This window comes from Lathamus discolor, chromosome 11 (assembly GCF_037157495.1).
Source record: "Lathamus discolor isolate bLatDis1 chromosome 11, bLatDis1.hap1, whole genome shotgun sequence".
Lineage (NCBI taxonomy): Eukaryota > Metazoa > Chordata > Aves > Psittaciformes > Psittacidae > Lathamus > Lathamus discolor.
The window spans coordinates 6,636,805-6,662,902 of NC_088894.1; the positions used below are offsets into that span (position 1 = coordinate 6,636,805).

General features: G+C 42.9%; 2 protein-coding genes across 3 annotated transcripts; one reads left to right on the top strand and one right to left on the bottom strand.

The window, feature by feature from the left end:
* Positions 1-9,317: 9,317 nt before the first annotated feature.
* Positions 9,318-18,246, bottom strand: SPATA2 (spermatogenesis associated 2). Of its 2 annotated transcripts, XR_010615323.1 has the most exons (4): positions 18,014-18,246; positions 14,709-15,134; positions 11,544-13,013; positions 9,318-10,725 (listed from the first exon to the last, which is right to left on the bottom strand). XR_010615323.1 is itself a non-coding variant. In XM_065691437.1 (3 exons), the coding sequence occupies exons 2-3, from the start codon at positions 15,024-15,026 to the stop codon at positions 11,763-11,765; spliced, it is 1,569 nt and encodes a 522-aa protein (XP_065547509.1). In that variant the 5' UTR covers positions 15,027-15,134; positions 18,014-18,246; the 3' UTR covers positions 9,318-11,762. The 2 variants fall into 2 exon arrangements, 1 of the variants encoding a protein (XP_065547509.1); XM_065691437.1 differs by having other exon boundaries at positions 9,318-13,013.
* Positions 18,247-18,334: 88 nt separating this feature from the next.
* RNF114 (ring finger protein 114) lies at positions 18,335-24,465 on the top strand. Its single transcript, XM_065691439.1, has 6 exons — positions 18,335-18,518; positions 19,188-19,338; positions 20,465-20,571; positions 21,172-21,286; positions 22,176-22,283; positions 22,505-24,465. Exons 1-6 carry the CDS (start codon positions 18,391-18,393, stop codon positions 22,568-22,570), a joined length of 675 nt encoding a protein of 224 aa, XP_065547511.1. The 5' UTR covers positions 18,335-18,390; the 3' UTR covers positions 22,571-24,465.
* The last annotated feature ends 1,633 nt before the right edge of the window (positions 24,466-26,098 follow it).

Sequence of the window (26,098 nt, forward strand, 5' to 3'; positions counted from 1 at the left end):
CAAAGGGAACAGATAGGCTGAGATCAAAGAGCACTTACCAGCTCAGCCATTTCTTGTGTCCTTTGACTGTGGTGTCTCCTTTATGCTACATACCTGCCTGCTTTTTCCAATGAAACTGAAAAGATTGGCACACTTTTAGGTTTCCATAATAAACCAAATGCATTAGGCATATAAATCTCTTTTTCTGCAAAATCTCTCCAAGCACACAAACAGATCCATTCACATTAGCATTGCAAAGTAGAATTGGTGCACCCAGCACTGGCAGAGCAGTGCATGCCTAATGGCCTTCAACACACCCACAGGAGCAGAGTCCTGCTAGCACAAAGGTCCAGTAATGTCAAGAATATAGGTTTGGTCCAGGAAAGGAAAACTTCAGTGTTTGAAAATCCTCTTTAGTCTAAACTAAACTGTTCTGCAGAGTGCTCCATTTCACTTGATTGATTTTCTCAAGAGTTTTAGCTCTCCCAGAGGTCACCAAGGGAATCCAGGTCTCAGTTGCGCAAGGATGCTGCACATTATGCTTCAGTCTGCAAATGCCACATGGCCATATGACAAATCAAGCATGTTTCAGCATACACAAACCAAAGTGGATGGAGATCTGTGTGCTGTGGTTTTGTATAAGGCTCCACATGTGTGAAGCGACCTGAGAAGAAATATAACTTCTATAGTGGTGAATAATGCTTCATTCTTAGGAATTATGGACTAGATTCTCAACTGGCATTAAGTCAAATGTGGCTTTAAGTGATACCAAAGGAACAATATATAGCAGCTGACAAGAGGCTGTGACATGAAAACGAAGAAGCAAACATGAAACCAGAAAACTGGTTACTGCTCAGCCTCCTTCTTTCCCATTCCCATATCACACACAGATGCCCCACGTATCACATACTTGTGTTCCTCCCAGCCCCACCTGCTCCTCCCAGAAGAACTGAAAGTTAGCTACCAGTTTGAGAACACTGCAAGGTGCAAGGATCCTCAGCATCCAGCTTGTGCTAAGTTGTGTCTTAGCAAGCTGAAGAATCAGTATCTTGTTGCTCAAAACATCATTGAAAGACCTGCATCAAGCCCTCCTGTGCGTTCCCTAATGCTGAGAGCAGGAGAAAGGGCTGCACACCGAGCCCGCTGGCACAGAGAAGGCCCCACAGCACTGGAGTTTCACACTCCAGAGTGAATTCCTTTAGTTTTAGTTTTCCTCTTACTCTTTTCTAATGTTCAAAGTCTACTTTGAACACATGCAGGCTTTAGTACCTTATTATTTTAGGAAAACACATGGTATTTTCCATGAGAAATGCATCAATTTACATAGATCTTTGGCTGGACTTTCAAGTTGCTCCTAATTAATATTCCCTTTGGAATCTATCAACTTCCTTTGCTACTACCGAGCTTTCCTGCATTAGTATACAGAACTAGTATTTCAAGGAAAAGTCACTTTTGCATGTAGAGTCGTTAGATACCACTCCATTATCAGGCTCAACTTTTAAGCCAGTTTTTATTCCTCCTCTCTGAAGGACTGTCAGGCCAATAACTTCTCTGCCCTTATCTTCCTACTCACACTGCTCTTTGGCAGTGGTGTAATTTCTTTCACACATGCCTCCACTCCATGGCTTGATAGTTTTTAATGAGCCTTTCACACCTGTGGTTTTATCTAGAATTAATTCTGTCCCCTCGGCTCCTCTCCCTGTTGTACAGCTCAGGTTTAACCACATTGCAATCAGTGTTCCTCCACTAGCATAAAACCAGCACAAAGATTATAATGCCAGGCTTTGTCTTCAGTAAAGAACTGTGTCAGTCATGATTAAAAGACAGCGCCTTGGTGACTGGTGCATAAGCTATTTCAGTGTCTCAATCAGGTTCATAGCAGACTCTTTTCTCATCACAAACCCGTTTACAAACTTCTCTGCTTGCTGGTGATGGGAAAGCTGTTGACTGAACAGAACCGGAAATCAGGCTCGCCTTCATGAAGCTGCTTCTGGGACAAAGCTGCTGGTGTCATGGCATTAGTGCAACAGGGAAAACAAACAACAAAACCCAACCTTCAGCCCACTGGGAGGTGGGTGAAATCCTGACAGCACCGGCAGCTGAGCTGGTGCTTTGCCCAAGCACCATGTTCCAGGGAGTACAAACAGAGAAACTAGGACATGACTTTCAGTTTGACAGGGAAGGTGCCTGCTGACAACGAATGAACCTCCCTGTGACTTCAAGCTTTGTTGGGGAGAAAAAAGACAAATTTTCAGTGCTGCAGAAAAATGAACACCCCATCACTTCATTTCCCCCTGTCACTCTGCAGGATAAATAAGCAGATAAATAAAACAAGCACTGCAAGCAAATCCAGTGCTTGTTTCTGAGACTACTTTTCAGACGGCCATGAGATTTCTGAACAAAATCCACAGTGCCAAGCACTGACAGAAAAATCACTGCCTCTAGCTATTAGCTAGTCACACAGAAAATATTTGACTGAGGAAATGAAGTCCTTCACTGGAGAGCTTGAGTGATAAGCTGCAGGCATGAAAAGCAGGATCAAGTCAAGTGTCAAACCTACATTCACTCCCAAGACATGTGAACATCCTACTTGAGTTCAGTAGAAGACATTTTGCCAACAGGCTTTGAGCCAGTCGAAAAGTAGGAAGTATAACGAAAGGAAGAAGATTTTTAAATCAAGCACTGAAAAGTACCAGAAGATGCCTATAACCTACTCTGAGACTGAAAACTCAGGAACAGCCAAGAAGCAAAAACACAGTGATTATACCCTAGGTTTGTACTACAACAAGGAACACTTGGGTTTGATCATTTCTGCACTTCTTCAGCCATATGTTGCTTCCCAGAATCTCTCACCTTTCTTTCCATCAAAATCTTGTTTCTTGACCTCAGTGTTTTAAAACATCTCAAAAACGACTTTACAGAAAACAGGTTGCTTTCTTCCTCAGTTTTCCATTGTATTGCTGCTAAATCTAAGTAGAATGATGGCTACACACCACATCTTCATGTCTCAACCTTCCTTTTGCTTACCAAATTCCCTGTAGTGCAAGACCAGACACTAGGTTCCAAAGGTATCTAGACCACTGCAACATTTAAAAGGCTGTATTTGAAGCAGTGAGCACTGAACCAGGAAGAAAGAATTTAACTCCAGCTGCAGGCAGAACTACATTAAAGAAATTCGTGCCAGAAGTTTTAGGTGTGAATTACTTGTACCTGAACACTGCACCTTCCCCCTCTCATTATGAAATGAAATCCTTGGACAAGAGCATCATTTTATTAAGCAGCACATAATGCTCACTGTAGTATATACAGCAGCACTGTTATCATGCTCTATTTCACAGCATTAAAATGAACTATTCTCCAAGCAGGAGAAATCTTCATATCAAAGATTCAAACACCACAGGCTTCCATGCTGCCAGATGAGATTCTTTTCATTCTTTTATATGCCTTTAAATAGTCCAAGACTTTAGGAGTCACAATGGAAAGTGAATGAGACTTTGACTCCTGAAACAGGCAGAAGTCACTAAGAGTCCAAGCAAAAGGCAGATTTGAAAACCTAGACATGGGAAACTTTGCACAGAGCCTGGCAGTGATCTGTGGGGTGCAGAATGCACTTGAAATGAATCACAGAATGGTTAGGGTTGGGAAGGGCCTTCAGATTTGTGCTCCTCTACCTGAATACTGAAATACAAGACTAAGGAAAAGAAAGGGATCTCTGAGACTGACTGCGGACATGAAGCACCTTTCCAGTTTGAATAAACTCCGGCAATGTTAAGACCCTCCCCAGTAGGGCAAGTGCCACACATAGAGCAAACACCCCCTTCTACTCACCTAAGTCTTATTTCTATTACAATTTACATGAAGAGGTTTTGTGTTTTTCTCAGACTGAAACTTTCCACTGGAGACCTAGGAGGGGAAGACAGAGGCTAAGAGCATCCCCTGCTCAGCTAGCACCTCCTCAGTTCTGTCCTGGAGCTGCAGAGGCACCACAGCCTCCAGCACCAGTTCTTAGGGTATGGAAAGGCCGAGCAGATACTAAACGAAACATTCCCTAAAACAAGGTACAAAATTCCCTTAAATCCTTATTAACACAAGATCCAAAATGCCAGATCATCTACATGGAAGCACTGTCTATACGAAAATCTGTATAGCAGGAAACAGTGTTGCTACAATATGATGCTGTACTGCCACTAGGCTTCATCTTATTCCTTATATTTAATTTCTACTCTTCCTACCCTTCAGTACATCCTTGCCCACATCATGTGTTCACTGCAGAAGCTATACATAAATCTCTCAGAAGCTGGCCAAATTGATCTTACTCTCCCACGACAGAGGCTCACTGTGCTCTGTCCTCTCGGCACAGAAACAGCTAGGTACAAGCAGTAACCAATACCAGAGTGCCATCTATAGCTATTCCACATGACTTCACAACAAAGCACAGCAGAAAATGCATAAGCATGCTTATTCCCCTTCCTGGCATTAGGAATGTTCTCTCAGAAATCTCTGTTGTTAAGTTCTGGAGAATAACAGAATTTAATCATAGCAGAAGATGTAACAGCAGCTGCCCAAAGAGGGGCTTTACTTCTCACAGAGAGGCAGAGCATTGGGAATAAAGCCCCTCTCCCCACTCTCCCCTAAAAAGGAGAAGCAGAGCATATGCATGCAGCCCACTGATTTCTGCTGAGATGGCCCAAAGCCAGCTTATAAAACAGACTTGTTACAGCTATAAGAATACATCTTCTCATTTAATACTGTGTGAAAAGATACTAGAACAGGTTTGCAATTTAGGGCCAGGAACCAAGCATAAAGCAAAAAGCAATGGAAATGGCATTCTCCCCTCAATGCACATCCCAGGACCAATAAATGAGCCACCTCCACCAGCTCCATCCAAGGGAAACTGAGTTCCTAGGAGGTGTTTCACAGTGATGCTGAGCTGACCCCTCTGGACAGAAAGGTTTATGGCTCACCCCAGCAATGCAGCCTGAGGAAGCAAGTTTTGAGCAGGTGATGTAGCAGATGGCATCCTCGTCCCCTTCTGCTTCTGCCTCTGAGTCAACCCGCACTATCTGCAGCCAGCAAATCCATACAGCCACCCTCCTCCTCGGGCACACCCAAGCACCAGGCTCAGAGGGAGCCATCAGCGGCACTCTGCCCATTCCCTCCAGTACCCCTTTGGGGTCACAACATAACCCTCCCCATGTGAGCAATTACAGGCTCACTGCATGCTTGGTTGTAATGGAGAGTATGTCCGAAAAAACCTAGCAAACAAACCCGCCATCACTCCAGCGTTAAGACAATCCCATCTACACACCCCAACCAAGCCAGCAAAGTGCTATCAGGTGTCTGCTGGATTCTAGTGTCAGAAACTGCTAAGGAACAGTTACGCAGCTATTTCCAGGGGTTGCCTTCCACATTCCTACCCAGCCACACAGAGGGAATCTTCATGCCAGGACTTGGCTCTTTGGGAGATCTTCTGACCCTAAGCTGATGTAGGTATCTAACAGGGTTCCTCTGTACCCTTTAAGGGACCACACAGATTCTGTTAGTGAGCTTCCACCAGCTTCTGTGGCCCTGCTGTGGGACCCCACTCACTCCCCACTGCCAGTGGTGCAAGGGACCACACAGCAGGGGAAGAGGCCTCCCCTTCCATCACAGAGCTGCTTTGTGGGAAGGTTCACCATGAATATACTAGCTAGCTTAAGTGCACCAAGACATGTAAACAGGCTGTTCCTTTTTAGACTTGCTTGTTAGCAGCATCTGTTTTGATTAACAGTTCATTTATTAGGATTTGGGGTTTACACATGCCACTGGCACAGATCCACAACTGAGTCACTACAGAAGCTCAGTCTTGCCTAACTGGAAGGTAAAGGGCAGAGTATATATGTGCAGTGACGGAGAGACACGCAGAGATTGCTGCTTTAGTAAAGACAGTTCACTAGACTGGCGGTGCTTCAGAAAGCTGGACTGTGAAAGTTTCAGGTAAGGCAGTTAAACGGGAGCACGCTGCACACAAAGCTACAAACCAGATTGTACTGACTCCGGGGGAAAGCAGCGTTTTTCACTAAGGAGCTGATGAACAGTTGTGGGTTGAGTTTTCTTTTTCTTTTTTTAAAGCAGGTTGATGATAAAAAAACCTCTCAGAACAGTATGACTATCATGAGAATGATTTCTAAAGCAGGAAGCATGACAGCCCCACACCCACAACAGCAGAAGCAGCTGCCACATGCAAGTTGTCAGCCACGTACTGCAGGCCTGATTCTGCACTACTTAAAGCTACTTGGAGCTCTGACATTGTCTTCAATGCAGTGAACTGCACAATGCAGAATTAACTAAAAGCTCACTGTAAGACAGGAAAAACAGATGGGTGGCATTACTTCAGTCAGAAGGTGTTTCACATCCTGATCTCAAAGCATGAACTACTATGATAGAGCCCAGCCTGAACAGAAGGACGAGGACCACCATGCCTTACATTCAGGATCTGCAGCACTAAGAACTAACCCCACCAATACAAAGCATCAGTAATTAAAACAACCCCTAACCTCGTCTGAAGTTCCCTGCAATAGGACTTCAGTGCCTCCCAGATTCCAAATGCTGGAAGATAAATTCCTTCTTGATGCTAAAGAAAAATACCTGAGCAGGTTGTTTCATTTTTATCTGGACCATTTCCACTTGCCCACCTCTTTTCTGCACAAAGCCTTTCAAAGTTCAGCGGAAGTCCATGCCTGGATTTAAGCACAGGCAACCTGGGAAGCTGCTGGATGTTGGGAATACTTCCACGGCCCCTTTTCATCTGCTACTGCAGTGGAAAACCAGACCCACTGCTGCCAGCTGAGAGAAGACCAGGAGTATGGGCAGCTGACTGCAGTGGTGCACCAGCAGTAATCATAGCCTCTGACCCTGCTGTTTCTCAGGGTAAGGAAACAGCAAACCCATCCCACCAGGAAGCATCTGTGGCAGCATGGTCCAGATGGTTCGTTTTGCCTGCACTTGGAAAATCTTGGAGCAACTCTGCCTTACAAAGTGGCAGAAACCACATGGCAGCACCCCACAGTCCCTGAACAAGGCACTGTCTCCCATGTTTGCAGGGGGTCCTAAGGAGACAAGATCCTTTCTTCTGCAGAGGTCAGGGCAGGAAAGCGGCTGTTTCCAAAAAAGCAACTCACAGCAATGCCAAAGCTCTCATCCTCTGTCCCCCACTGTGAAAGCAGCAAAAGCAGTGCAGGAGGGGAAAATCAGGAATTGTAAGGATTGCTCCACTCTGAGTACTACTAGGTGCCATAAATTCCTGGGTACAGGTCAAGCATCCCCACAACTCTTCATGGTCAGCCCAGTATTAGTTGCCTTTTCTGACTCTGGCACAGTCTAGCTGCAAGTAGCTGCCCATCAGCACATTGACTACCTCTAGTGCTATACAGGTCTCACCTTGTCACAGGGCTCTAGATTCTGGTCTGAACCAAGACCCACTGCACAGTATAAAATATGCCAAGATATTTTCGATGCAGAGAGCTTCAATGCTGTAAGGAACAGCCTTGCTTTCCACACATTAGCACATTGAAATCTGCACAGCAAGCCTGTCAAACAAAGCAGCTGCTCTCTGGCTCTCCTACACCTCTCCTCAGATGGAAGAGCTTCAATTATGTGGCATGTCTGCAGGATTTTAGAGTTAAAAGAGCTGCTGCCATATCACATACTTCAACCTTCTGCCTTCCTCCAGGCACTGCATAAGATGATCTGATGCACTTGTCTGTTCATTTTCGTAAAGAGGCTCCGTGCAAAAGGTTGCCCTCGGAGTTTGTTTTTCACAGCAGGGGTGTAGGAGTACAAAACCAGAAAGCTACTTAATTACTGATTCCCTGCCCCTACATTTTCAATACTGGCAAGACAAGTTACAAAAAAATACCTTTTCTAGGAGAATAAAAGCAACTGAAGAAAAAAACTAATTAAAAGTAACTGCAATGTTCAATTCTATTTAATTTTATAGAAGATTTCTAAGACATTTACATAACTAACAGCCTTTAGATAAACTACCACATTCCATGATTTTTAGAAAGAAGCATGGGGCATCCTTCACAAATAGAAACATTTGTAGCTCAACTCAGTTGCTGCTTAGATACCACAGTAAGGGCCATGCTAAAAGGCTTAACTCCAATGGATTTCAGGGAACTAACTAAATATAAGCCAAAACAGGTACATCAACATGTTACCTTAACTTGGAATAACCTCCTGCTTTTCACCCAATCTCTCTGGCAATGTATCAATTATCACCATGCTCAGATTAGCTTCTGGCTCTGAACAAATATTAGAAAGGTGAATCTTTTCCCTTAAAATAAATTCTACAGCATACTCAGCAACATGTACTAAATGCTTGTAACCCACAGGCATCTTCCAGAAACAAACAAATTTAAGGGGCTGCCAGCTCAAACCATCGAGTCTGAACTGCTAACATCCTTTAAACTTCTGTTGAGAGCAAAAGACACAGGAAACACACACAGGTCTGTAATCAGAAATGTCAGAGTAAAACAGCACAAATTCCATGTTTTATATGCACCAGAAATACATCAGCACAAGAAGCACAGCGATGTAAGATAAGATTTCCTGCAAGAATATTTTAGTTACCTTGAGCCTGATTTTTATCATCATCCCTGATGCTTCCAGTAACCTCAAGAGATCCTAAGATTAGAGGCCTTGTAGAAATGGCACTTCTGGCATTTCAGCAGTCGCCTGACATGCTTTAAAACAAAGGACAAATGAAAAAGTGATCTAGTTTGGAACTTGAGGAACTATCCTGCTCCAGAGCTAGCAGGATGAAGAAGGAGCCAGAAGGCCTAGCTCAAGTGCCAAAAGTACATCAGTAGTATCACACATCTTCTGAGAGATGCAGCTTATATCAAGAAGCTCGTTAGAAGTGTGTATGACATTGAGAGTCAAGGCTGGAAATCAATGTCTGTTAGCTTCACATCACCCATGAAACCTGCTCTCCACCCCACGTTAGTCTGTCTGCTGCAGACTGCTGACATATTGGCTTACATGCTCTTATGGAACAAACTGAGTCATGCTGCTAAGACTTGAAAATAAAAGCTTTTAAAAAAAGCTCTGCATTCTGCAAGCAGTACATCCAGTTTCATAACGCTGAGGCTCATGATACATACACTCTTGCCCATTTCTGCCCCCAAGATTACCTCTGGGCACCAACTCATTTCTGCATGCAAAACGCAGTTGTGAGACAGACAGCTACATGCACTCCACTTTAAGAAAAGAGTTTAAGCCTTTTCTTAAAGGCTTCTTTATTTTTAAATTCCTTCAAAACATAATTTAAACAAATCAGATGCAAAACACCTGCATTTTAAATTAGCATATATTTTACTGTATCAATCACAGCAACCTCATACAGTAAGATACACAAAAATAGAGCATGGTATCACTTCAATTAAACACAGTTTTGTACTACAGTATTCCATGACATATATACACAGGACTTTTCTTTTTCAAAGCAAGTATAGTCCCTGCTATGTTCACCGTAAAAATTACGTGGCATCACAGTTTTAGTTATTCACTGTAGTGTGAGTAGCCATATGGAAACTGAACTAATGAACTAGAAGATACACTGTAGAGCAGCCAAACGGGCATGACACTTCAGAAGATGAACAAAACCAAAATAACCACCGAAATGAAACCCACCCTTAGACCGTATTTTAATACTAAAATTGTTTTTAAATTCTTCACTATATACAGAATGTATCTACATTTGTGTCATATTTATATATATATATATATATTTATAGAAAAAACATACAAGATTTTCAAAACCTTAAAATCAGTCACCTAAACAATTTTCAGGGTCAGCAAGGCAATACTTGCCTATACCATAATGTTCAGCTGCAGTCACTTCATTCAGACTTTTCCCTGATTGCTTAACACACGCCATTCACTTTGTTTCTTAGTGCAAACTGTACAGTAACTTACTGCTCTCGGCCCTCTGTAAGACTCAGATTTCATCTTATTTCCATAATACTTCTGACACCCGTTTATGGCTAAAATTATTTTAGCTATTTTACAACATTAGCCTATATAGTTTCCCCCTCTACCTACCTCAAGCCCTCCCCCCACCCAAAAAATGTAATACAAATGATCATTCATGCATGTTTCTGTCACACAGGGATCAATGGACATTAAAGTTTAGAAGCCTAGACTCTAACAGTGTTTAAAAAACCCTTATGTGAATAATTTTAGTGCAGAATGGACTACATAGTTTACATCTCAGCTAGAGTTTTTTACAGATATTTTAAACACATTAAATTCTGCACATCAGATTAGGTTGCCTGATGCTTTGTTCTAACCAGCTAGGTGGAATAAGGAAGCTAGAAGGATTCTTGTGGGTTTCCTTTTAACATAAAAACTAAAGCCTATTCATAACCAGGTGTTGTTTGGGGGTCAAACTGTACAGAGACTAGCACGACGGAGTCCTGGGTCTCCGCTTGGGTTCCTATGTGCTACAGTAACAGAAATAAATCTTACTATCTGATTCACATCCATAACTGATGGGTTTACTTTAACAGGAGTCACAAATGATCTCTGATTTTTAACCAGGCCAGTGCTTTACTTGCTGGACTACACTACAGAGGTGGCAATGAATTTGGAAGCAAGCATAACATTTATACTTACAATTTCCATAACCACAAAGGAAAAGCGTGCACTGAGAACCAAAATCCTGCAATTCTTAGACAAGACTCCACTCAGACTAGTGGTAGCCTTGTCAGAAGGAGAGAAAAAAAAAGTCAGATTAAAACCCCAAAATTGATCAGTCTGCCACAGTGACTATAAGCTATGAAATACAGTACAAGGAAAAACAAAGTCACCTGAACAAATAACCCAGAGAGACTTCATAGTTATAATGATTCTACCACTTTTAAGAACTCAACATATTAAATATTTATTAAAAATAAACTGTTTCAAAATACCTATTTACAGTACAAAGAACAGTACGTAATACATGTGCAACAGAAAGTAAAGAAAGTCAGTATTCATCTGAAAGGACAAACATAGTTTGAGTAACGTGACTACAGGTTCACCTTTTTGAACTACCACATGGCAAAACCCAGTAGGATGAAATTGGCAACACCCGAAAATAAAGCAAAAATTGTCCAGATTCAGATTCTATAACCTTGAGATAAACAACAGGGAGATAAGGGGAGAAGGAAGAAACATAAAGACAAAAGGAAGAGATGCTATCGGTGTTTGCATTTTGGGGATTAAGAAATGCAGACACACTTCAAAAAAAAAAAGATAAAATAGTCCTTGTTGGCAAAACAAGCCATTCACATCTCTTGCACATTTGGGAGTCATACTTGAATCAAAAACCAGCAGTAGTTTCATCACTCATAGAAAATGAGGACCTTCAATTTTCAAGCCTTGCATGGATTTACTTAGGCAAGGAGATGACTGCAATGTAAGAGAAAGGTTTGATGTCACTTTTCTGACATACAACAGCTGCCAAATTTTAAAGAAAAAAAAACAAACGTGCTCTTCTCCCCCTTGGGATTGAAAAGTAATGATCATTCAGGAGTTACCTAAATTATAGCAGCATGAAATCGAATGTGTCTGCAGCATCTGTGAAGCCACAAAAATCAAGAACTGGCACCTGATCGCTGAACCACGGTTCCAGACATTTGGATGTGTTCTTTTGGTAAGAGGTCAGTGTTATTTTCCTATCAGTGGAGTCAGAACATTAGTTAAGATAGCCCTTTCCCCTCCCCCTTTCCTTCCCCTCCAAAACAGACTAATCGGGTCTATCTATAAACTACATGGGACAGCTGGGACGATTTATAGTTTAACTGATTGTTAGGCATGAATCTGTGAAGCTCGCTTTTTCTACAGCAGGGATCATAATAGTAAGCATTGAGGCAAGTGTCACATGAGACCTTCGAGCAAAACGTGCAAGTGTTTGCAGCTCCAGACCGGTTACAAAAGCCACAGCGCGAGGTGCCTGAAGATTTGGGTTTTGAGCTGAACTGAGCAGCTCTCTCTTGACTCTGAGTCTGTGATGTGTACTGAGATTTCTCCCTTAAAGACGCAGGAGGCAAGCCATCGTTTGGAAGTGGTTTGATTGAATAGGTGCTCTGTTTCACTGCTGGGTATTCCTGCCTAGAGTTGTACAGATTGTCACACTTTTGGCAAACAGAAGTGCCACAAGGTACCCCACAGTTTTGGCACTTGAGGGAAGCTGTCTCTTTGGCTAGGTGGGTGCGTTTGTGGTAAACAGGGTTGGCATCATTTTTTAACACCCATACATCAGGCTTAATAGCTTCTTGTCTTTTAAAATTTAACATACCTCTAGAATCGGAATCAGTATATAAATCTAAGTCCTCTTGAGCAGAAAAATAGGAGCTGTAAGGGACATTTGTTCTTAGCATGCCATTGTGATGAGATGAAGTTGGCAAAAATTCCTCTGAACACCCATGTGGGGAGCTTGACACTGTCAGAAGAGAGGGTGATGGACGGATAATCTCATCTTTAATGTCATCTTCTGCATCAACTAAAAATGGTTCTTTCCTGAGACTCAGGGAGCTCATCAAAGGTGGTTTCTTACTTTCCCAATAATTATCATATGTGTCCACTGATTTAGAAGGCTTGCTAACCTTTGGCTTGAAATAATCTTTAGAAGCCCGCTCGCTTGCTGATTTCTGGAGTACCATTCGTGCCATGGAAGTGTTCAAGTTTTCTCTGCACTCTACACGCCGTTTCATGGCTTCTGAGCAGCCTCTAACATCTTCAGTGCTATTTTTTCGCTCATTTATGACATCAACCTCTGAATAACCTTTATCCTTCACTTGCAAGTGAATTTCAACAAGCTGCTCACATTCCACTTTGGCCAAAAAGAGTTCAAATGAAACCATTTTCACTTGAATGGCATCAACCTGCTCTTTGAGCTTATACGTTGTTCCCAGTTCTTGAACATAGCCCATGTAGTTCAAAATTTGCCTTACATCATCTTCAGTTAGAGCAGACTTTACATAATAAACAAAGGGTCCAGTGTAGGTCTAAGGGGTTGGGGGGAAATAAAAGGAAAACTAGGTTACAAATTCAGTGGTGGACTAGATGTTCAGATAATTCAGTGACAGATACCGTATAATTAAATAGAATAATAACCACAGTGAACACATGCAACTCCCATGGCAAGATGAACTCCATTTCTGCATTCCTCCTGCTCAGCAGATGGAAATTCTGCATGAGGCAAATTCAAAGTAGGATAGTTTCCATTCAAATTGAAATCCTGATTAGCATGTCAGTGTATAGCACAGTGATTTAAATCAACAGGGAGGACATTAACTTTTACGCATACCAGATATGTTTGCATTTACAAGCAAGCTTACCATGAAAGGTAAAAAGGCAGAGATTTCATATATTGCACCTGCACAGGGGCTAGCTAGAGGTAACACGAACTCTGAGTTACTGTGGGAGTACCAAAGTCTTCTTCAGCTTTAAATATACTGTACTATTACTATGCAGTTTCAAATGTCTGGTTTATATAATTTTATATTAAGTCAAGCACTAAAAATGACCAAAAAAACCCAAAAAAAATGAGTCTGTGCATGTTGAAATATCCTTAGCATTTGGCATATCCAAGGTATGTTCTTAACCCACCCAGTTCAAACTGGTTTAGATTGGAGGCAAGAGTAGCCTGCCCATCATATCTTTGTACAGAACAGCTACTGGATCCACAATGCACAACCAAAGTCAGTATTGGCAGTGCATCAAGAGCTATCCTCAGTGGATCAACCAGCATTTCAAAGGGCAGAACTTAAGCATAAGATGAAAAAGATTTATATGCAGAACATGAATAAAGGTAGTTCCCCTTTAGGAAAATAATGTTGAAAGTCTTTGCTAAATAATGAAATAGCATCTTCAAGAAAAACAAAAGCACTGATCACTAGAGCACACAACCCACAAATGACTTTAGACACCTGTACCAGCAGTGTTTTCATCCAGCTTTCAAGTATCAAAACTGTTCCTGTAAGTCACCTGCAGCATTCATTACTGAAATGCTGCAGCAGTTTTGAATAATCATATAGGAAAAGATAAAAGAGAAAAATCAACAGCAGAAAGCTCACTATCTGACTTCCAGCACCCAAGCTGAGCAATGTGCAACTTCCTACTTTTCCCTCTGAGATCCTGGCATAGATAAATAATTTGAAAGCACATTAAAATCCAAACTTCATGAACTGAGAGCTGACAAGCAGATAAAAGATACTCTGGAAACAGTGTTTTTAGAGAAATTCCTTTACCATCATCATACAACTTGTGGAAACCCCAGCAAAGCATCCACTTGAAAGCATGCAATAGTTGTGCTCTGTTAACAAAGGTTCCTAGACAAAATTCAGACTTTGAGCTTAAACATAACTAGACCACTCACCCTAGGGAAAGCATCTCAAAGTAGAAATTAAGACACTGTAGAAAGCTAGGCTGAACAAAACCCTTAAATAATCTCTTCCTCTATTTTATTGTTATATTATAAATGCAAATAGTACTTCTGCTCTTGGGATACTCTTGCCAGCACAACACCTTACACTGCAATTTTCCTATGGCTTCTGTTTACCAACTGTATGTAGACAAACATATACATCATGCTAATAGGTGGGGAAAAGAAAACAGACTATAAAAGAAACACATGAAGTATGTTAAAAGAAAGAAAAACAAATCATGTTCTCACTGTGGCCACACATAAAATGTCTTACCTTAATATTTTTGAACTCCTTTTTCCAGGGGTAAAGAAAGAGATTAATTCCAACTGTCTCGAGCATGCTGAATGCATTATGTAGAGAATGTAAACTTGAGGATTTCACAGATCTCAGTGAGTTTTCAGCGATCTCGTAGAACTTTATCAACCGGAATCTATAAAAGGGATCAATTTTGGGAAGGCAAAGAAAGGCTGCGGCTGCCACTCGCAAATATTCATCATTAATCGGACGATGCTTGTTGTCAGAGGCACTCAGTTTGCATTCATGGAACTGTACATACTTCCTAAATAAATCGTCTTTATATTTTGAATCCATTGAAATCAGTTTTTATCTCACACTTGGGCAGCTACCTCGTCTCTTTCATGGTTACTCGGCAGTAGGTTGATTATCTGGCATTAAGAATCTTCAGTAATGGCAACTCTCCTGGAATAAAGATTGAAAACAAAGACACGTCAACAGAGTTGCACAAACCCCAGATGTCCACAGCACCTCTGCTTCACAGGATTCCATAAAATGGTTCACAGAGCAGCAGCTCCCAGAACAACCTCTTTAGGTTTCTGCACAAGAAAAATGTGCAAGAGTCTACAGAAATGATGTTGTCCTGCTTTTCACTGTCGTTCTCTACTCTTCTTCCAGTTATCCAGCTAAAGCAGTACAACAAACCGACATCGAGCAAGGCTCTGAGAGTTTGATGCAACAAAGCCAGGACCAAGGGTTCTTTGGCTCAGGAAACTAAGGCAAAAGTAACTCACAGCAAAAAACAGAGGAGAAGCACGACTTTTTAGAGTCTCTCCTCTGCACATTACTTTGCCCTTTCAGTTCAAGCAACTTAATCATTATAATAATCAGTCACTGATTGGTTTGGGTTTTTTCCTTTTTTTGCCCTGCACAGTGATATAAAGATTTTAAAATTCCCATAAATAAGTTTCTTTTGCTCAACTTAGAAAACATCTACTTCTTGTTTCCTCTAGTGCCCCTAGACTTGAGCAGATTTATTTGTTTCACCTAACACTTCCTGCCACTTACATTCCACCTGACGGCACACCCAGGCCATCCCTGCACTGGGAATGCTCTGCACCCAGCCTACAGAGAACACACTCCCTGACTGCTGCAATCGACAGCCGAAGTTTCAGCTGAGTACTGGCAGTGCAAACACGACTGCAATCTTTTCGGCAAATAAAGAAAAAAAAAAGGGCTATACGTGCCATTTATAGCTGCTTTATTAGAACAAAACCTTTCCTGGTTTTACATCAGTTATGCTTTTGTTTGCAGGAATAGGCGCTTTTACGTGTATATGGACCTACATTTTCATCTCACTGAGCTCACAAACTTTACAGAAAAAGCTGGTGGCAAAAGAAGCTTCCTAAAACTACCAAACCCAAGGTAACGAAGAGGCCAACATGCTGCATCTCAACTGCCTGAGGAACTTGTGATCAAACAGCAGACCACAGCCTTTGCTTTTTAAATAAAGCCACAATCCAGCCCTTACAGGCTTCCCAGCTGTGAACCACAGGGAGGGGAGGAAGGAGAAATCAATGCACTGTTTTGGCTGTAGTATGTCTGAAACAGCACTTCAGGAAAGGCTTTCCACCCAATATTAATTGCATCTGCTAGAATGCTGATCAATGCCCCCACACACTCCTGTTAAAATGAAAATCACTGCTAAGAGCAAAATTAATGGAATAAAAGGAGTCATAAATAGGGGCAAAAAACCCCAACAAACCAACAACCAAGAGGCCAGGAAAACAAACAAAAACCCCAACAGCTTAGCAGTTGCTATTACTTTATGAAAGGCTGCACTTAATGACAACACCATGTGGGAAAAGTTAACTAGCAGTTCAGTTTCTGCTCAAAGGCACTCTGCTCTTGTTTTTCCCACAGAAAATTGCACTGATGTCAAAAGACAAGCTGTGAATCACAGGAAATGTGGAGTTCTAAATTAACATTTGAGCATAAGGGCCAGGAGTAAACCCTTCTCCCTCCCAGAGATCTTTCTTCCTTAAGTTGTGTAAGATGAAGTCTGCGGACAAAGACAACGGAATGTCTGCTCCTTAGCAAGAAGGGCTCCACGAAGGAATTTCAGAGAAGGATCTTTGTCTGCACATCAGTAATACACCCCCAGAACAAGAATGATCCTGTGCTGACAAGGAGCTGGATTAAGTATTACAATTCTTCTACCTCCCCTGTTAATAACTACTAAACAAAAGCGCTCGGTTACATGGATGAGATGTCAGAATTGGGAAAGTCCCCAACGAAAGGGAAGTCCTCCACCGAGGCCCTGCAGACTGTGACACTCAAAACCACCGCCAGCTCTCATTTTGACTCGCTGTTTGCATGCAAGCCAGAGTTCACGGAGCCAAAAAGCAAACCACCGCAGAGCAAACAACCCAGCAACCCTTCACAGCCCTGCTCCCTGCACACAGAGCTTCCAAAGCAAAACATCCCCATCCCAGGCAGCCCACCCAGCACCAGGCAGGCTCCGAGCAGTGAACAACCATGGTTACAAGGCTTGGTAAAGCCTTCAGTATGAGCAGGCACAGATAAATATAGTTTTAAGAAGCACACTAGCTGATGCAACAGAGAAGGTGACAAGGCCGTTTTGCTGCAAATTGTTGACTGAAAACTTACAAGATTTCATGGAGATGCATGAAAAATAAGGTCTGACCAGAGCCCAGTTTCTGCAGGTGAGATGAGAAAACATTTCTATCCGTCTCCTGGGTTAAAACCTCAGCTGAGGGATCCAATCACTCTGCCTACCCTAGACTGCTTGGCAGGGCACAGGCACACAAAAACCCCTATGGCAGATGGTGAGAAACACGGGACACGCTCAGCACTCTCCTAGACCACAGCAAGAGAACTAGGAACGTTAGGCTTGCACCAAACGTCTGAAAACAGAACTACCCAGAACGCAAAGGCTATTGAATAGCACCAGAGCACAGCGCATCGCCGAGGAACTCCAGCCCGCGGAGCAAGGGGGTGGGAAGGCACACCGCGCACCTAACGCGCGCTTGGAGCCGTTTCGCTCCCCGGCTGCAGCGGAAACACTTGTTGCAGGCACCCGGCGCGGCCGGTGCGAGGAGCGGCGGGCACGGCCGCGGCCACCACCTTCAGCCCCGCGACGTGAGCGGCCTTCACTGGACACCGCGCCCGCGGCCGGCCCCACGGGGGCTCTCTGCAGCCTCTCACCGGGGACGGCTCGCAGCGCCCACCGCCCGCACCCACGCCGCGCCGTCCCCTCAGAGACCGCAGCGCGGGCGGGCCGAGCCCCCCCACACACCCCGCGTGCCAGGCCCGGCCCTCACCGCTCCGCGCTGCAACCGGGACCCGCCGCCGCTCGGCCGGAAACGTCCGGTGACCCGGATGCGGGGCTGCGGACCCCGCGGCCCCTCACACGCTCCAGTAGAGGCCTCGGGACCCGGGACCGCCCCTGCTGCCCGCGGCGGACGTGCCCACCCCTCGGCTCGGCCTCCCGGCGCCGGCTCCGGAGCTGCCGGCCGGAGGGGGCGGCTCGCAGCGGCGCCCCGGAAGTGGACGATGGGCACCGCCCCCTGCCGCGAGACAGCTACCGCCGCAGGGCGACGTGCGGCCACGCCCCTCCGAGTGGGCGGAGCCCCGCTACAGGGGCGGAGCCGCGCCTGCGCGCATCTGCTCCCCGGGTGCCGGGCGCGGCGTCGGGAAGATGGCGGTGGCTGCCGCCGGTGCGTCCTCGTCGCGTTCCCCGGAGCGGCAGGACCCGCTGTCGCGCTTCACCTGCCCCGTGTGCCTGGAGGTGTACGAGAGCCCGGTGCGGGTGCCCTGCGGACACGTGTGAGCGGATGACCGGCGGGCAGGGGAGGGCGCTGAGGCGGCGGTGCGGGGCCCTGTCAGCGGGAGGGGAGCGGGGACCTGTCGATGGTGGAAGCCGTCGGGGGGCGAGTAACCGTCGGTGGTCTGGAACGCGGGGGGGACGGGGGTGTACCCGTCGCTGATCTGGAACGCGTCGGGGGGGTACCCTTCGATGATCAGGAGCCCGTTGGGGCGGGGGAACTGGTCGATGATCTGAAACCGGTCGATGACCGGGAACCCGCCCGGGGGGGCGAGATCCTGTCGGTGGCAATGGGGTGAAGCGGTGCTGGCCGAGGAGAAGGGGGCTCTGCTGGCAGCTTTGCTTTGCAGCAGCGTCTTATGGGTGTCCTGGAGCTTCCATGAAAGGAAGGAAATAGGCAGATAGTCTTTCACTTTCAGTTCCCTTTTCTCTGAAACAGAGGAGGGAGCAGAGAGAGCACTGTCCAAAAGCGAGCATTATGAACACTGAGCATTATGAACTAGAATCCCGCTCCTCCCTGGCAGCACAAATGTCACCAGGCTGCTGGTTTATTAGACATAGCTTCTTGAGATTCCATTTTCACTTAGTGCAGAAGGCATGGAAGGGTTCCGAATACTTATGCTGGGTGTCCAGGAGGGCTGTTCTCACCATCTGCTCTTCTCCCATTCCAGCTTTTGCAGTCCGTGCCTGCAGGAATGTCTTAAGCCCAAAAAGCCAGTGTGTGGTGTGTGCCGCAGTACCCTGTCGCCTGGGAGCAGAGCTCTGGACTTGGAAAAGCAAATTGAAACGACAGAAACCACTTGCAATGGCTGCAATAAAAAAGTATGAAAGTATTTGGAAATAAAGTGCATGAGGTGTGCCTGCTCAGCCATACTGCTTAGAGGGAGATAAAGAGCTTGCTCTTCAGCTTTCTGCAGAATCAGGTTAAAATGCTTGCTCTGATAAGTGCCAAAGATATTTAAGATAATACATAAAGGTATAAGCAGCACTCAAATGTTGACATTCTTCCCATGTGTTTTTATTGTTGACCTCTTCAGGAAGTGAATTCCAAATCAGAGGTAGTGACTTTAAGAGTAAAATGGTGCTTCAGCAGTTGCTTCTGTAAGCATTGTCTCTGTGGGATGGACATCATAATTAAACAGTGGATGTGGGGTTATGTATTGGCTTTTAAATTTATAATAAATCGTAAACATAATATATCATAAACTCTTTGGCTCTTAAACATAAACTTATTTGCTTTGTTTGAAATAGTTATGAGTCAAAGTTGTCTTACATGGTTATTCCATTCCATACGTTTATTATTTGTTAGCATCCTGCATGTTGAATCTCTTTATAGCGTTCTTCCTGATAGCTCCTTTCTCTTTGTAAACTTGGGCTTCCTAGTGTTAATTGAGTATGTAAGAAGATATCTTAGCAGATGGCAAAACAACAAGAAGATAATTAGACACACTAAGGTGAGGGTAGCAGTTAATTTCACTCTTAGTTTCTGGATAGTGTCTTCATCCCAGCTGATAGAAAACTGTAGTGCCTTAATTAGTTTTTGTTAATGGCATCGAACAATTACAGATCAGTCTACACCAAGATCTGTACTTAAAGCCAAATCATTTTCCATACATTGTCATAGACGGGGTAAACTGGCTTTAGATGAAGCAATTTTATGCACATGTACATTTGTCATGGTTTAAACCCAGACAAGACGACACTATATTAAAGGTTGAGAAAACTGTGCTGTCCTGAACAGCACTGTTTTTGCCAAATATTACAGGCAGCAAGGTTACAGATTCACTAATCTGTAATCTCAAAGCTTGCCGCCTGGCCAGCTGAAGTGTTTTCCTGCTTCAGCACTGCCTGCAGAAAGCTGCTTTGTTTTACATGTTAATATTTCAAAGTGTAGGAGTAACTGCAAGTAGTTTCAATTAACCTTGCTCTGCAACTGTTCCCTGCACAGATGTATCTCTCAAAGATGCGTAGCCATGCAGCTTCTTGTTCAAAGTACCAGAATTACATCATGGAAGGTGTGAAAGCTGTAACGAAAGAACCACTTCACAACACCAGGTAAGTAGCTCTTCTCTGGAAATATTTGTAATTTTTTGTCAAAGAAGTAAAAGCAGACCTCACCTCTGCTCAGTTTGGTCATTTGTAATTTTAATCCTTACACATAGTGAAAAACTAAGCCTTTATCTGCAACTGACGGTGCACTGGCAAGCTGTTCTGCTTTCTACTGTGGTCTGTGCACATCTTTAAGATCAGAGGTACTCAGTAAAAGTAGCTATTTTTAAATAAAACTTTTATTTTTCTGTCGATTATAGTAACTTACAGTGAAGGGAAGTTGGAATGAACTGTAGGGCGCATATCCGAGTTGTAGCATATTGGGGGTTACCCTGTGCGTTAAGAAAAATGGGTGATAAATGGCGACATTTATAGAAAACTGTCATTCTGTGTAAATTTAGATGGTATTAAGAGTTCCTAAAACTGTTGTTAGGAATTTATAAACTGTTAAAATTAGCTTGGATTTTTGGTATAGAATAAAACTATTGCTTTAAATAATTTGTGTTCTTAAGACTGGTAAGGCAGCATTTGAGTATTAAATCCTAAAGTTTTTATTTTTAACTTTCTTACAGTGATAAATAACCTCTTTTTCTCCCCCCTACCCAGGAACTTCCCCAATCGCTTTACCTTTCCTTGCCCGTATTGCAGCGAGAAAAACTTTGATCAAGAAGGACTAGTTGAACACTGCAAAACATTGCACAGCATGGATGCAAAACAAGTGGTAATAAAAAGTCTTGGTGCAAGAATTGCAATGAAGTCTAGTCTTAAATCCCTTTGAAACAATGAATTAGAGACTCTTGAAGTTAAGTACATGTTTATTCCTGTTCAAGTCAAATGTGGGTATGCTGTTCATACATTTAACTTTAATGCTGGGTTTCAGTACATTCTCTGGAGGCGACTAGCATTTATTCCTATTGCAGCTAGGTGACATCCTCTTTTTGTCTGTAAAAAATGGCAGACATTTGAAGTTAATTAAGCACAGTAGCAAACATAAATTAATAAAATACAATTTCAAGAAAAAGACAAACATTTAATTTTCCCCTCTGGTGTGTTCAGCAATATACTATAAACTATAGGGAAAAATGCTTGCAGAAAACCAGTATATCATTCTAGTAATCTTTATCTGCTAATACTCCCTCTCATATAAGAGGAATTGAGAAACATGGAACTGAATTTGGAACTTGCATATTTCTGGAAAGCTTTTTTTTTAATTCCAAATTATTTAGGAAAAAAGTTCCTTTTTTCTCTTGGAGAGAAGTGATCTTTGCAAAGGAAATCAAGGAATCTCTTCTGTTACTGAGAAATAAAGGCTAAAATCTTCAAAAGCAAACAACTGAAACAACTGAATTCTGCTTTTCAGACGGTAGGGAGAAGAGTAAGCCATTCCATTGCAGACATCTAAGCCATGAATTAAAATTATTTGGGATTATCTGAGGCTTTTCTGTTAAATATCCAGTGAACTATTTGCCATCACTGTGCATATAGAATAGCAATTATCACAAACCTTAAGTTTCAGTGTTCCATGCTGTGTCTGTCCTGCCCTTCCTACTGTAAATGTTAAAGCAGTTAACCATTGGGTCTTAATTGGCTTTTTTGGGTTTTTCTTGAAGGTTTGCCCAATTTGTGCCTCAATGCCATGGGGAGATCCAAATTACAGGAGTGCTAACTTCATGGAGCACCTTCAAAGACGACATCGCTTTTCGTATGATACTTTTGTGGTACGTGTTTCCTCATCCTTGGAATAAAGCCTCATGGCTCCTAAACCCCAGCTTTTTTATATAGCCAATACTGTGAAGTCTCATCTTGCAGATGGTATCATGAGAGAAATTTGATTATTGGCAAGTCAAAGGAAAAGACGGGTTTTTTCTGGTTTTATTTGGTATTGTATTAACCAGCATGGCTGTTGTAGTAAAGGAATTTCTGTCCCCTTTGTTCACAGGATTATGATGCTGATGAAGATGATATGATGGCACAGGTTTTGATGCGTTCTTTGCGGGATAAATGAACCAATCAGAAGATTAACTGTAAAACTCAAGCTTCCATGAGGGGGAAATGCCCAGCATCCTTGCACTTCTCCCTGTACATTCCAAGATTAACTCAGGCATCCATAAATACAGAAGACTTCAATCCCTATCCCAGTTTCAAATCCAAGTTGGTTATTTCTATACAAATGGTCTATACCATTCAACCCTGAATTTTCTTACTTGCTTCACGCAAAGCTTAATTGCAACATGGAGGAGACAAATCTGTTGTCCTTTAATAATTTCCTGGTTTCTTTTGCAGTTGCGTTCATTTGATCATCTGAAAACAAAAACATTCCAAATGGAATGGCCTGACCTAGTTAATAAATATCTCTTCCCAGTCTCATTTACATATCTTAAATGCTAGTAGGAGAGGTGTAGTTGTAGCTCTGTTTTCCCTTAGTGAGACCTCTAGGTGCTAACTGTAATTGTCAGACCAACTCTCATTTAAACTGACCTATGATACCTGTGATTTCATAACGTTTCCCAGTGTTTAAATTCTCAGACACAGCCTCTCAACTATATGGAAAATACATCTTTAGTATGAGTCTTCAAACTACAAACTTTCTTAGCAAACCTTTGCACCTCTTAAGCAACTTTTTGTTCTATGTATGATTATTACTTTCTTCCATGTTTTGATGATAATTTTTAGCCTGGAAGATAAACTTTAATGCTGGTCTAAGGTAAAATGCACCGTTTTTAAACTGTCTTAGCAAATCTTAATCATATTTGCAGGCTTTGTGATTAAATCGGAGGTTTTGAAACAGATTTTCTAGTGACTTTAAGCCTTATGCTGATAGGGGAATTAAGAAGGGTGCTTTTTTTTCCTTCAATACCTCTGCTTTCTATTTAAAATAAAATTTTCATATATAATCCTGATTTTTTTCATCTCTCAAGGCTGGTAGCAAACCTTACCATCAGTTCATAACACTTGCATAGCACTACCTTTCTGCATTACAGATTTTAAGAGGTATTTTGAATTCCTGTTCTTCATTTAAATGTTGCTAAAGTAGCTGAAGCTGTACTTGGAGTGTTTTCCATATAATGTGTACAGTTTGCAGGTAAAACTTTTAAAGGAAAGTAAAAGGTAACTCAGAAAGCAGGATGGCAGTTCCAGTACATGGTAAACGGATATTCTGTATTCAAGTCTACACTTCTACTATAGACTTTCCTTTTTAGTTTAATGTTTTCATTAACAGCCTGCACAGTCAAGATGATGAGATCTAAGTATCTAAGACACCTGGTCAGAACTTGTAAATCATGGTAGTGTTGAGATGTCTAGTCTAATTTAAGCATGTTTACTTGGAGCAGTGGACCTGCACCACCACAGGATTGAGCACTAGTTTATTTATTTGACCAGTAAGTTTAGGGTAATCACACTCTGCAGACTGCAGCACAGCCTTACCCTTAAAACAATGAAATGCACCCTGGTTAAAACCTCTTTGATTAAACCTTGTGTCCAGCCAGACTTCTAACATACTTCAGTTGAACTTGGGTTTAGTGTGTTTTCCCAACCTGTTAAAGACTCATCCGTAGGTATCTGCTGCTGACTGGAAGCTCAGTCTTAGGGGCAGGGGAAATCTCATTGTACTGTGGGAAAAGGTACTGTGTTTGGGGTTGGTTATTTTTAATGCTTGATCTATAAAGAGATTACAGTGTATTAGTGGCTGGATGGGGATTTCAGGGTTCTGGCTAGAACGCAGTTTGGTAGTACGCACTGGCCAGAATCCAGATTTCTGCTACTATTCTAAGTGCACTTCCATGCAATTCTGATAAAATGTTTAAGGAGCAGTTAGAAGCTTCCGAGCAATTACTTTGTTGTGGTTTTGACTTTTGAAGATGAATTACAAATAAAGGCCATTTAATTTATAAAATCCTACCTTCATGTTAGCTCCAGTCCTTTCTTCCTTGTGGTCAGTATGTTTCATTTCATGATCTTCCTAAAAACACTTCTTGCCAGCTGTGGAATGCTGCAGGGAAGACACTGAGAAGTGCAGAGACTTCAGCTTTTGGCTTCCAGTAAGTATTTTAGAAAAACAGTTTGGATCAAATTCTGTTGGAGCTGGCCAGGATACTGCAGGTGGACCCTTGTATGGGAACACTTCCTATGGGAAGCCATGGAAACAACACCCCCTGGAGTTTCTTGTTAAATCGTGGAAGTGTGACTGTCCAGCAGGGCTTTTCTGTTGAAATCTTTACAGCTCTCATCACTTTAATGCCCCTGGATGTCAGGTTTGTGGTGGTAACATCCTTGTGTTGTTCTCAGTTCTGGTAGCTCCCAATGAGAAGGTGACGCCTGGCTCGTAGCAATAGCTGGTCAGAAACTGCTGGTGACTGTACCCTGACTGTGCAGAGCCATTCCCTCATTGTACAACTTGGGTTTGATTTGCAGCAATTTACTTAGGAATTATTTAACAGAAGATACAGACCAAAAGTAGTGACTGGAAAATGCATGCTGGTTCTTCTTTAACTCTGACATTAGTGTGTGAGTAAGAAGCCGTGTTTTGGCACTTGCTCGCTTGGCATCAGAGGAATTCATGGCACTGCTTTCTGGGCTGTGATGAGCATTTGGGATAAACCTAGCCATAGACTCCCACTGCTGCTGAAGAGCGTTGTGTCTCTGCTGCTAAATATGTCGATGCAAACGTGTTCACACACATGGTATGTCTTACTGGTATTTGCTGTTTGATTTAAAAAGGTGTTCTGTTGAGGTACATGTGTGTATAGCCTCGATTCATGTCATCTGTGTGCAGAAACTCGTGATGAAAACAGGCCTTATTAGATAGCAAGCAAGTGAATCTGGGCTTCTAAATCCAGTGGAGAGTTGCTGCAGGAGGGTGAAGTACTCTGCCAGGGCTGCTCTCACCTCATCAGCACCTGATCTTGTGGCCCCCAAGAGCCCATTGTTGGTGTTAATGCAATCTGGGCACTTGGACCTGTGAAATTCCCAGTGTCTGGCACAAGGAGTCAGCCTTAGGAGGTCAATTAGAGAAGAGGGAGGGGGCAGAATGGGAGGAGACAAGCTGGCAGTAGAGCTCGCTTTTCTAAATGAATCTGTCTGATAAATTGTTGTCAGCATTAATTACCTAACAATTGCTTCATCTGGAACTACAACAGTACATCCCCCTCGTCTCTTTGCACTGGGTAATAAGGTCTTGTAAAGCACCCATCTATAAGAAAGCATTCATGGTGTACTCCGGATTCGCAGGTCATCTGACTGACAAAGAGCAAACTTGCTGCCAGACTTTTTGATACTCACTGGTAAGACCAGCATAAGAAGGGTTAACCTCTCCTGCAGCACAAAGGCTATGGTAAGTCACTGTAAAAGCAAATGGGGGTTGTGCTTGCAGTTCTAAAGCTTTTCTTTGGTGTAAGTGTACTGACAATGACAAGGTTTTGGCCTGTTTTGGGGGTGGGTTTTTGCCTCCTGTCACAGTTGTGTTGATTGTGCTTCATTCAAAAGCAACTGATTTTTTGGGAGGTAAACTACATTATTCTCCACGTGGTACAAA

Excerpts from the sequence above, each read along its gene's own strand:
- SPATA2 (XM_065691437.1), bottom strand. The coding sequence starts at position 15,026 with ATGGATTCAAAATATAAAGACGATTTATTTAGGAAGTATGTACAGTTC. Across the intron at positions 13,014-14,708 it reads AGGAGTTCAAAAATATTAAG|ACCTACACTGGACCCTTTGT; the intron begins GTAAGACATTTT and ends CCAACCCCTTAG.
- RNF114 (XM_065691439.1), top strand. The coding sequence starts at position 18,391 with ATGGCGGTGGCTGCCGCCGGTGCGTCCTCGTCGCGTTCCCCGGAGCGG. Across the intron at positions 20,572-21,171 it reads GAACCACTTCACAACACCAG|GAACTTCCCCAATCGCTTTA; the intron begins GTAAGTAGCTCT and ends CCCCCTACCCAG. Across the intron at positions 21,287-22,175 it reads GCATGGATGCAAAACAAGTG|GTTTGCCCAATTTGTGCCTC; the intron begins GTAATAAAAAGT and ends TTTTTCTTGAAG.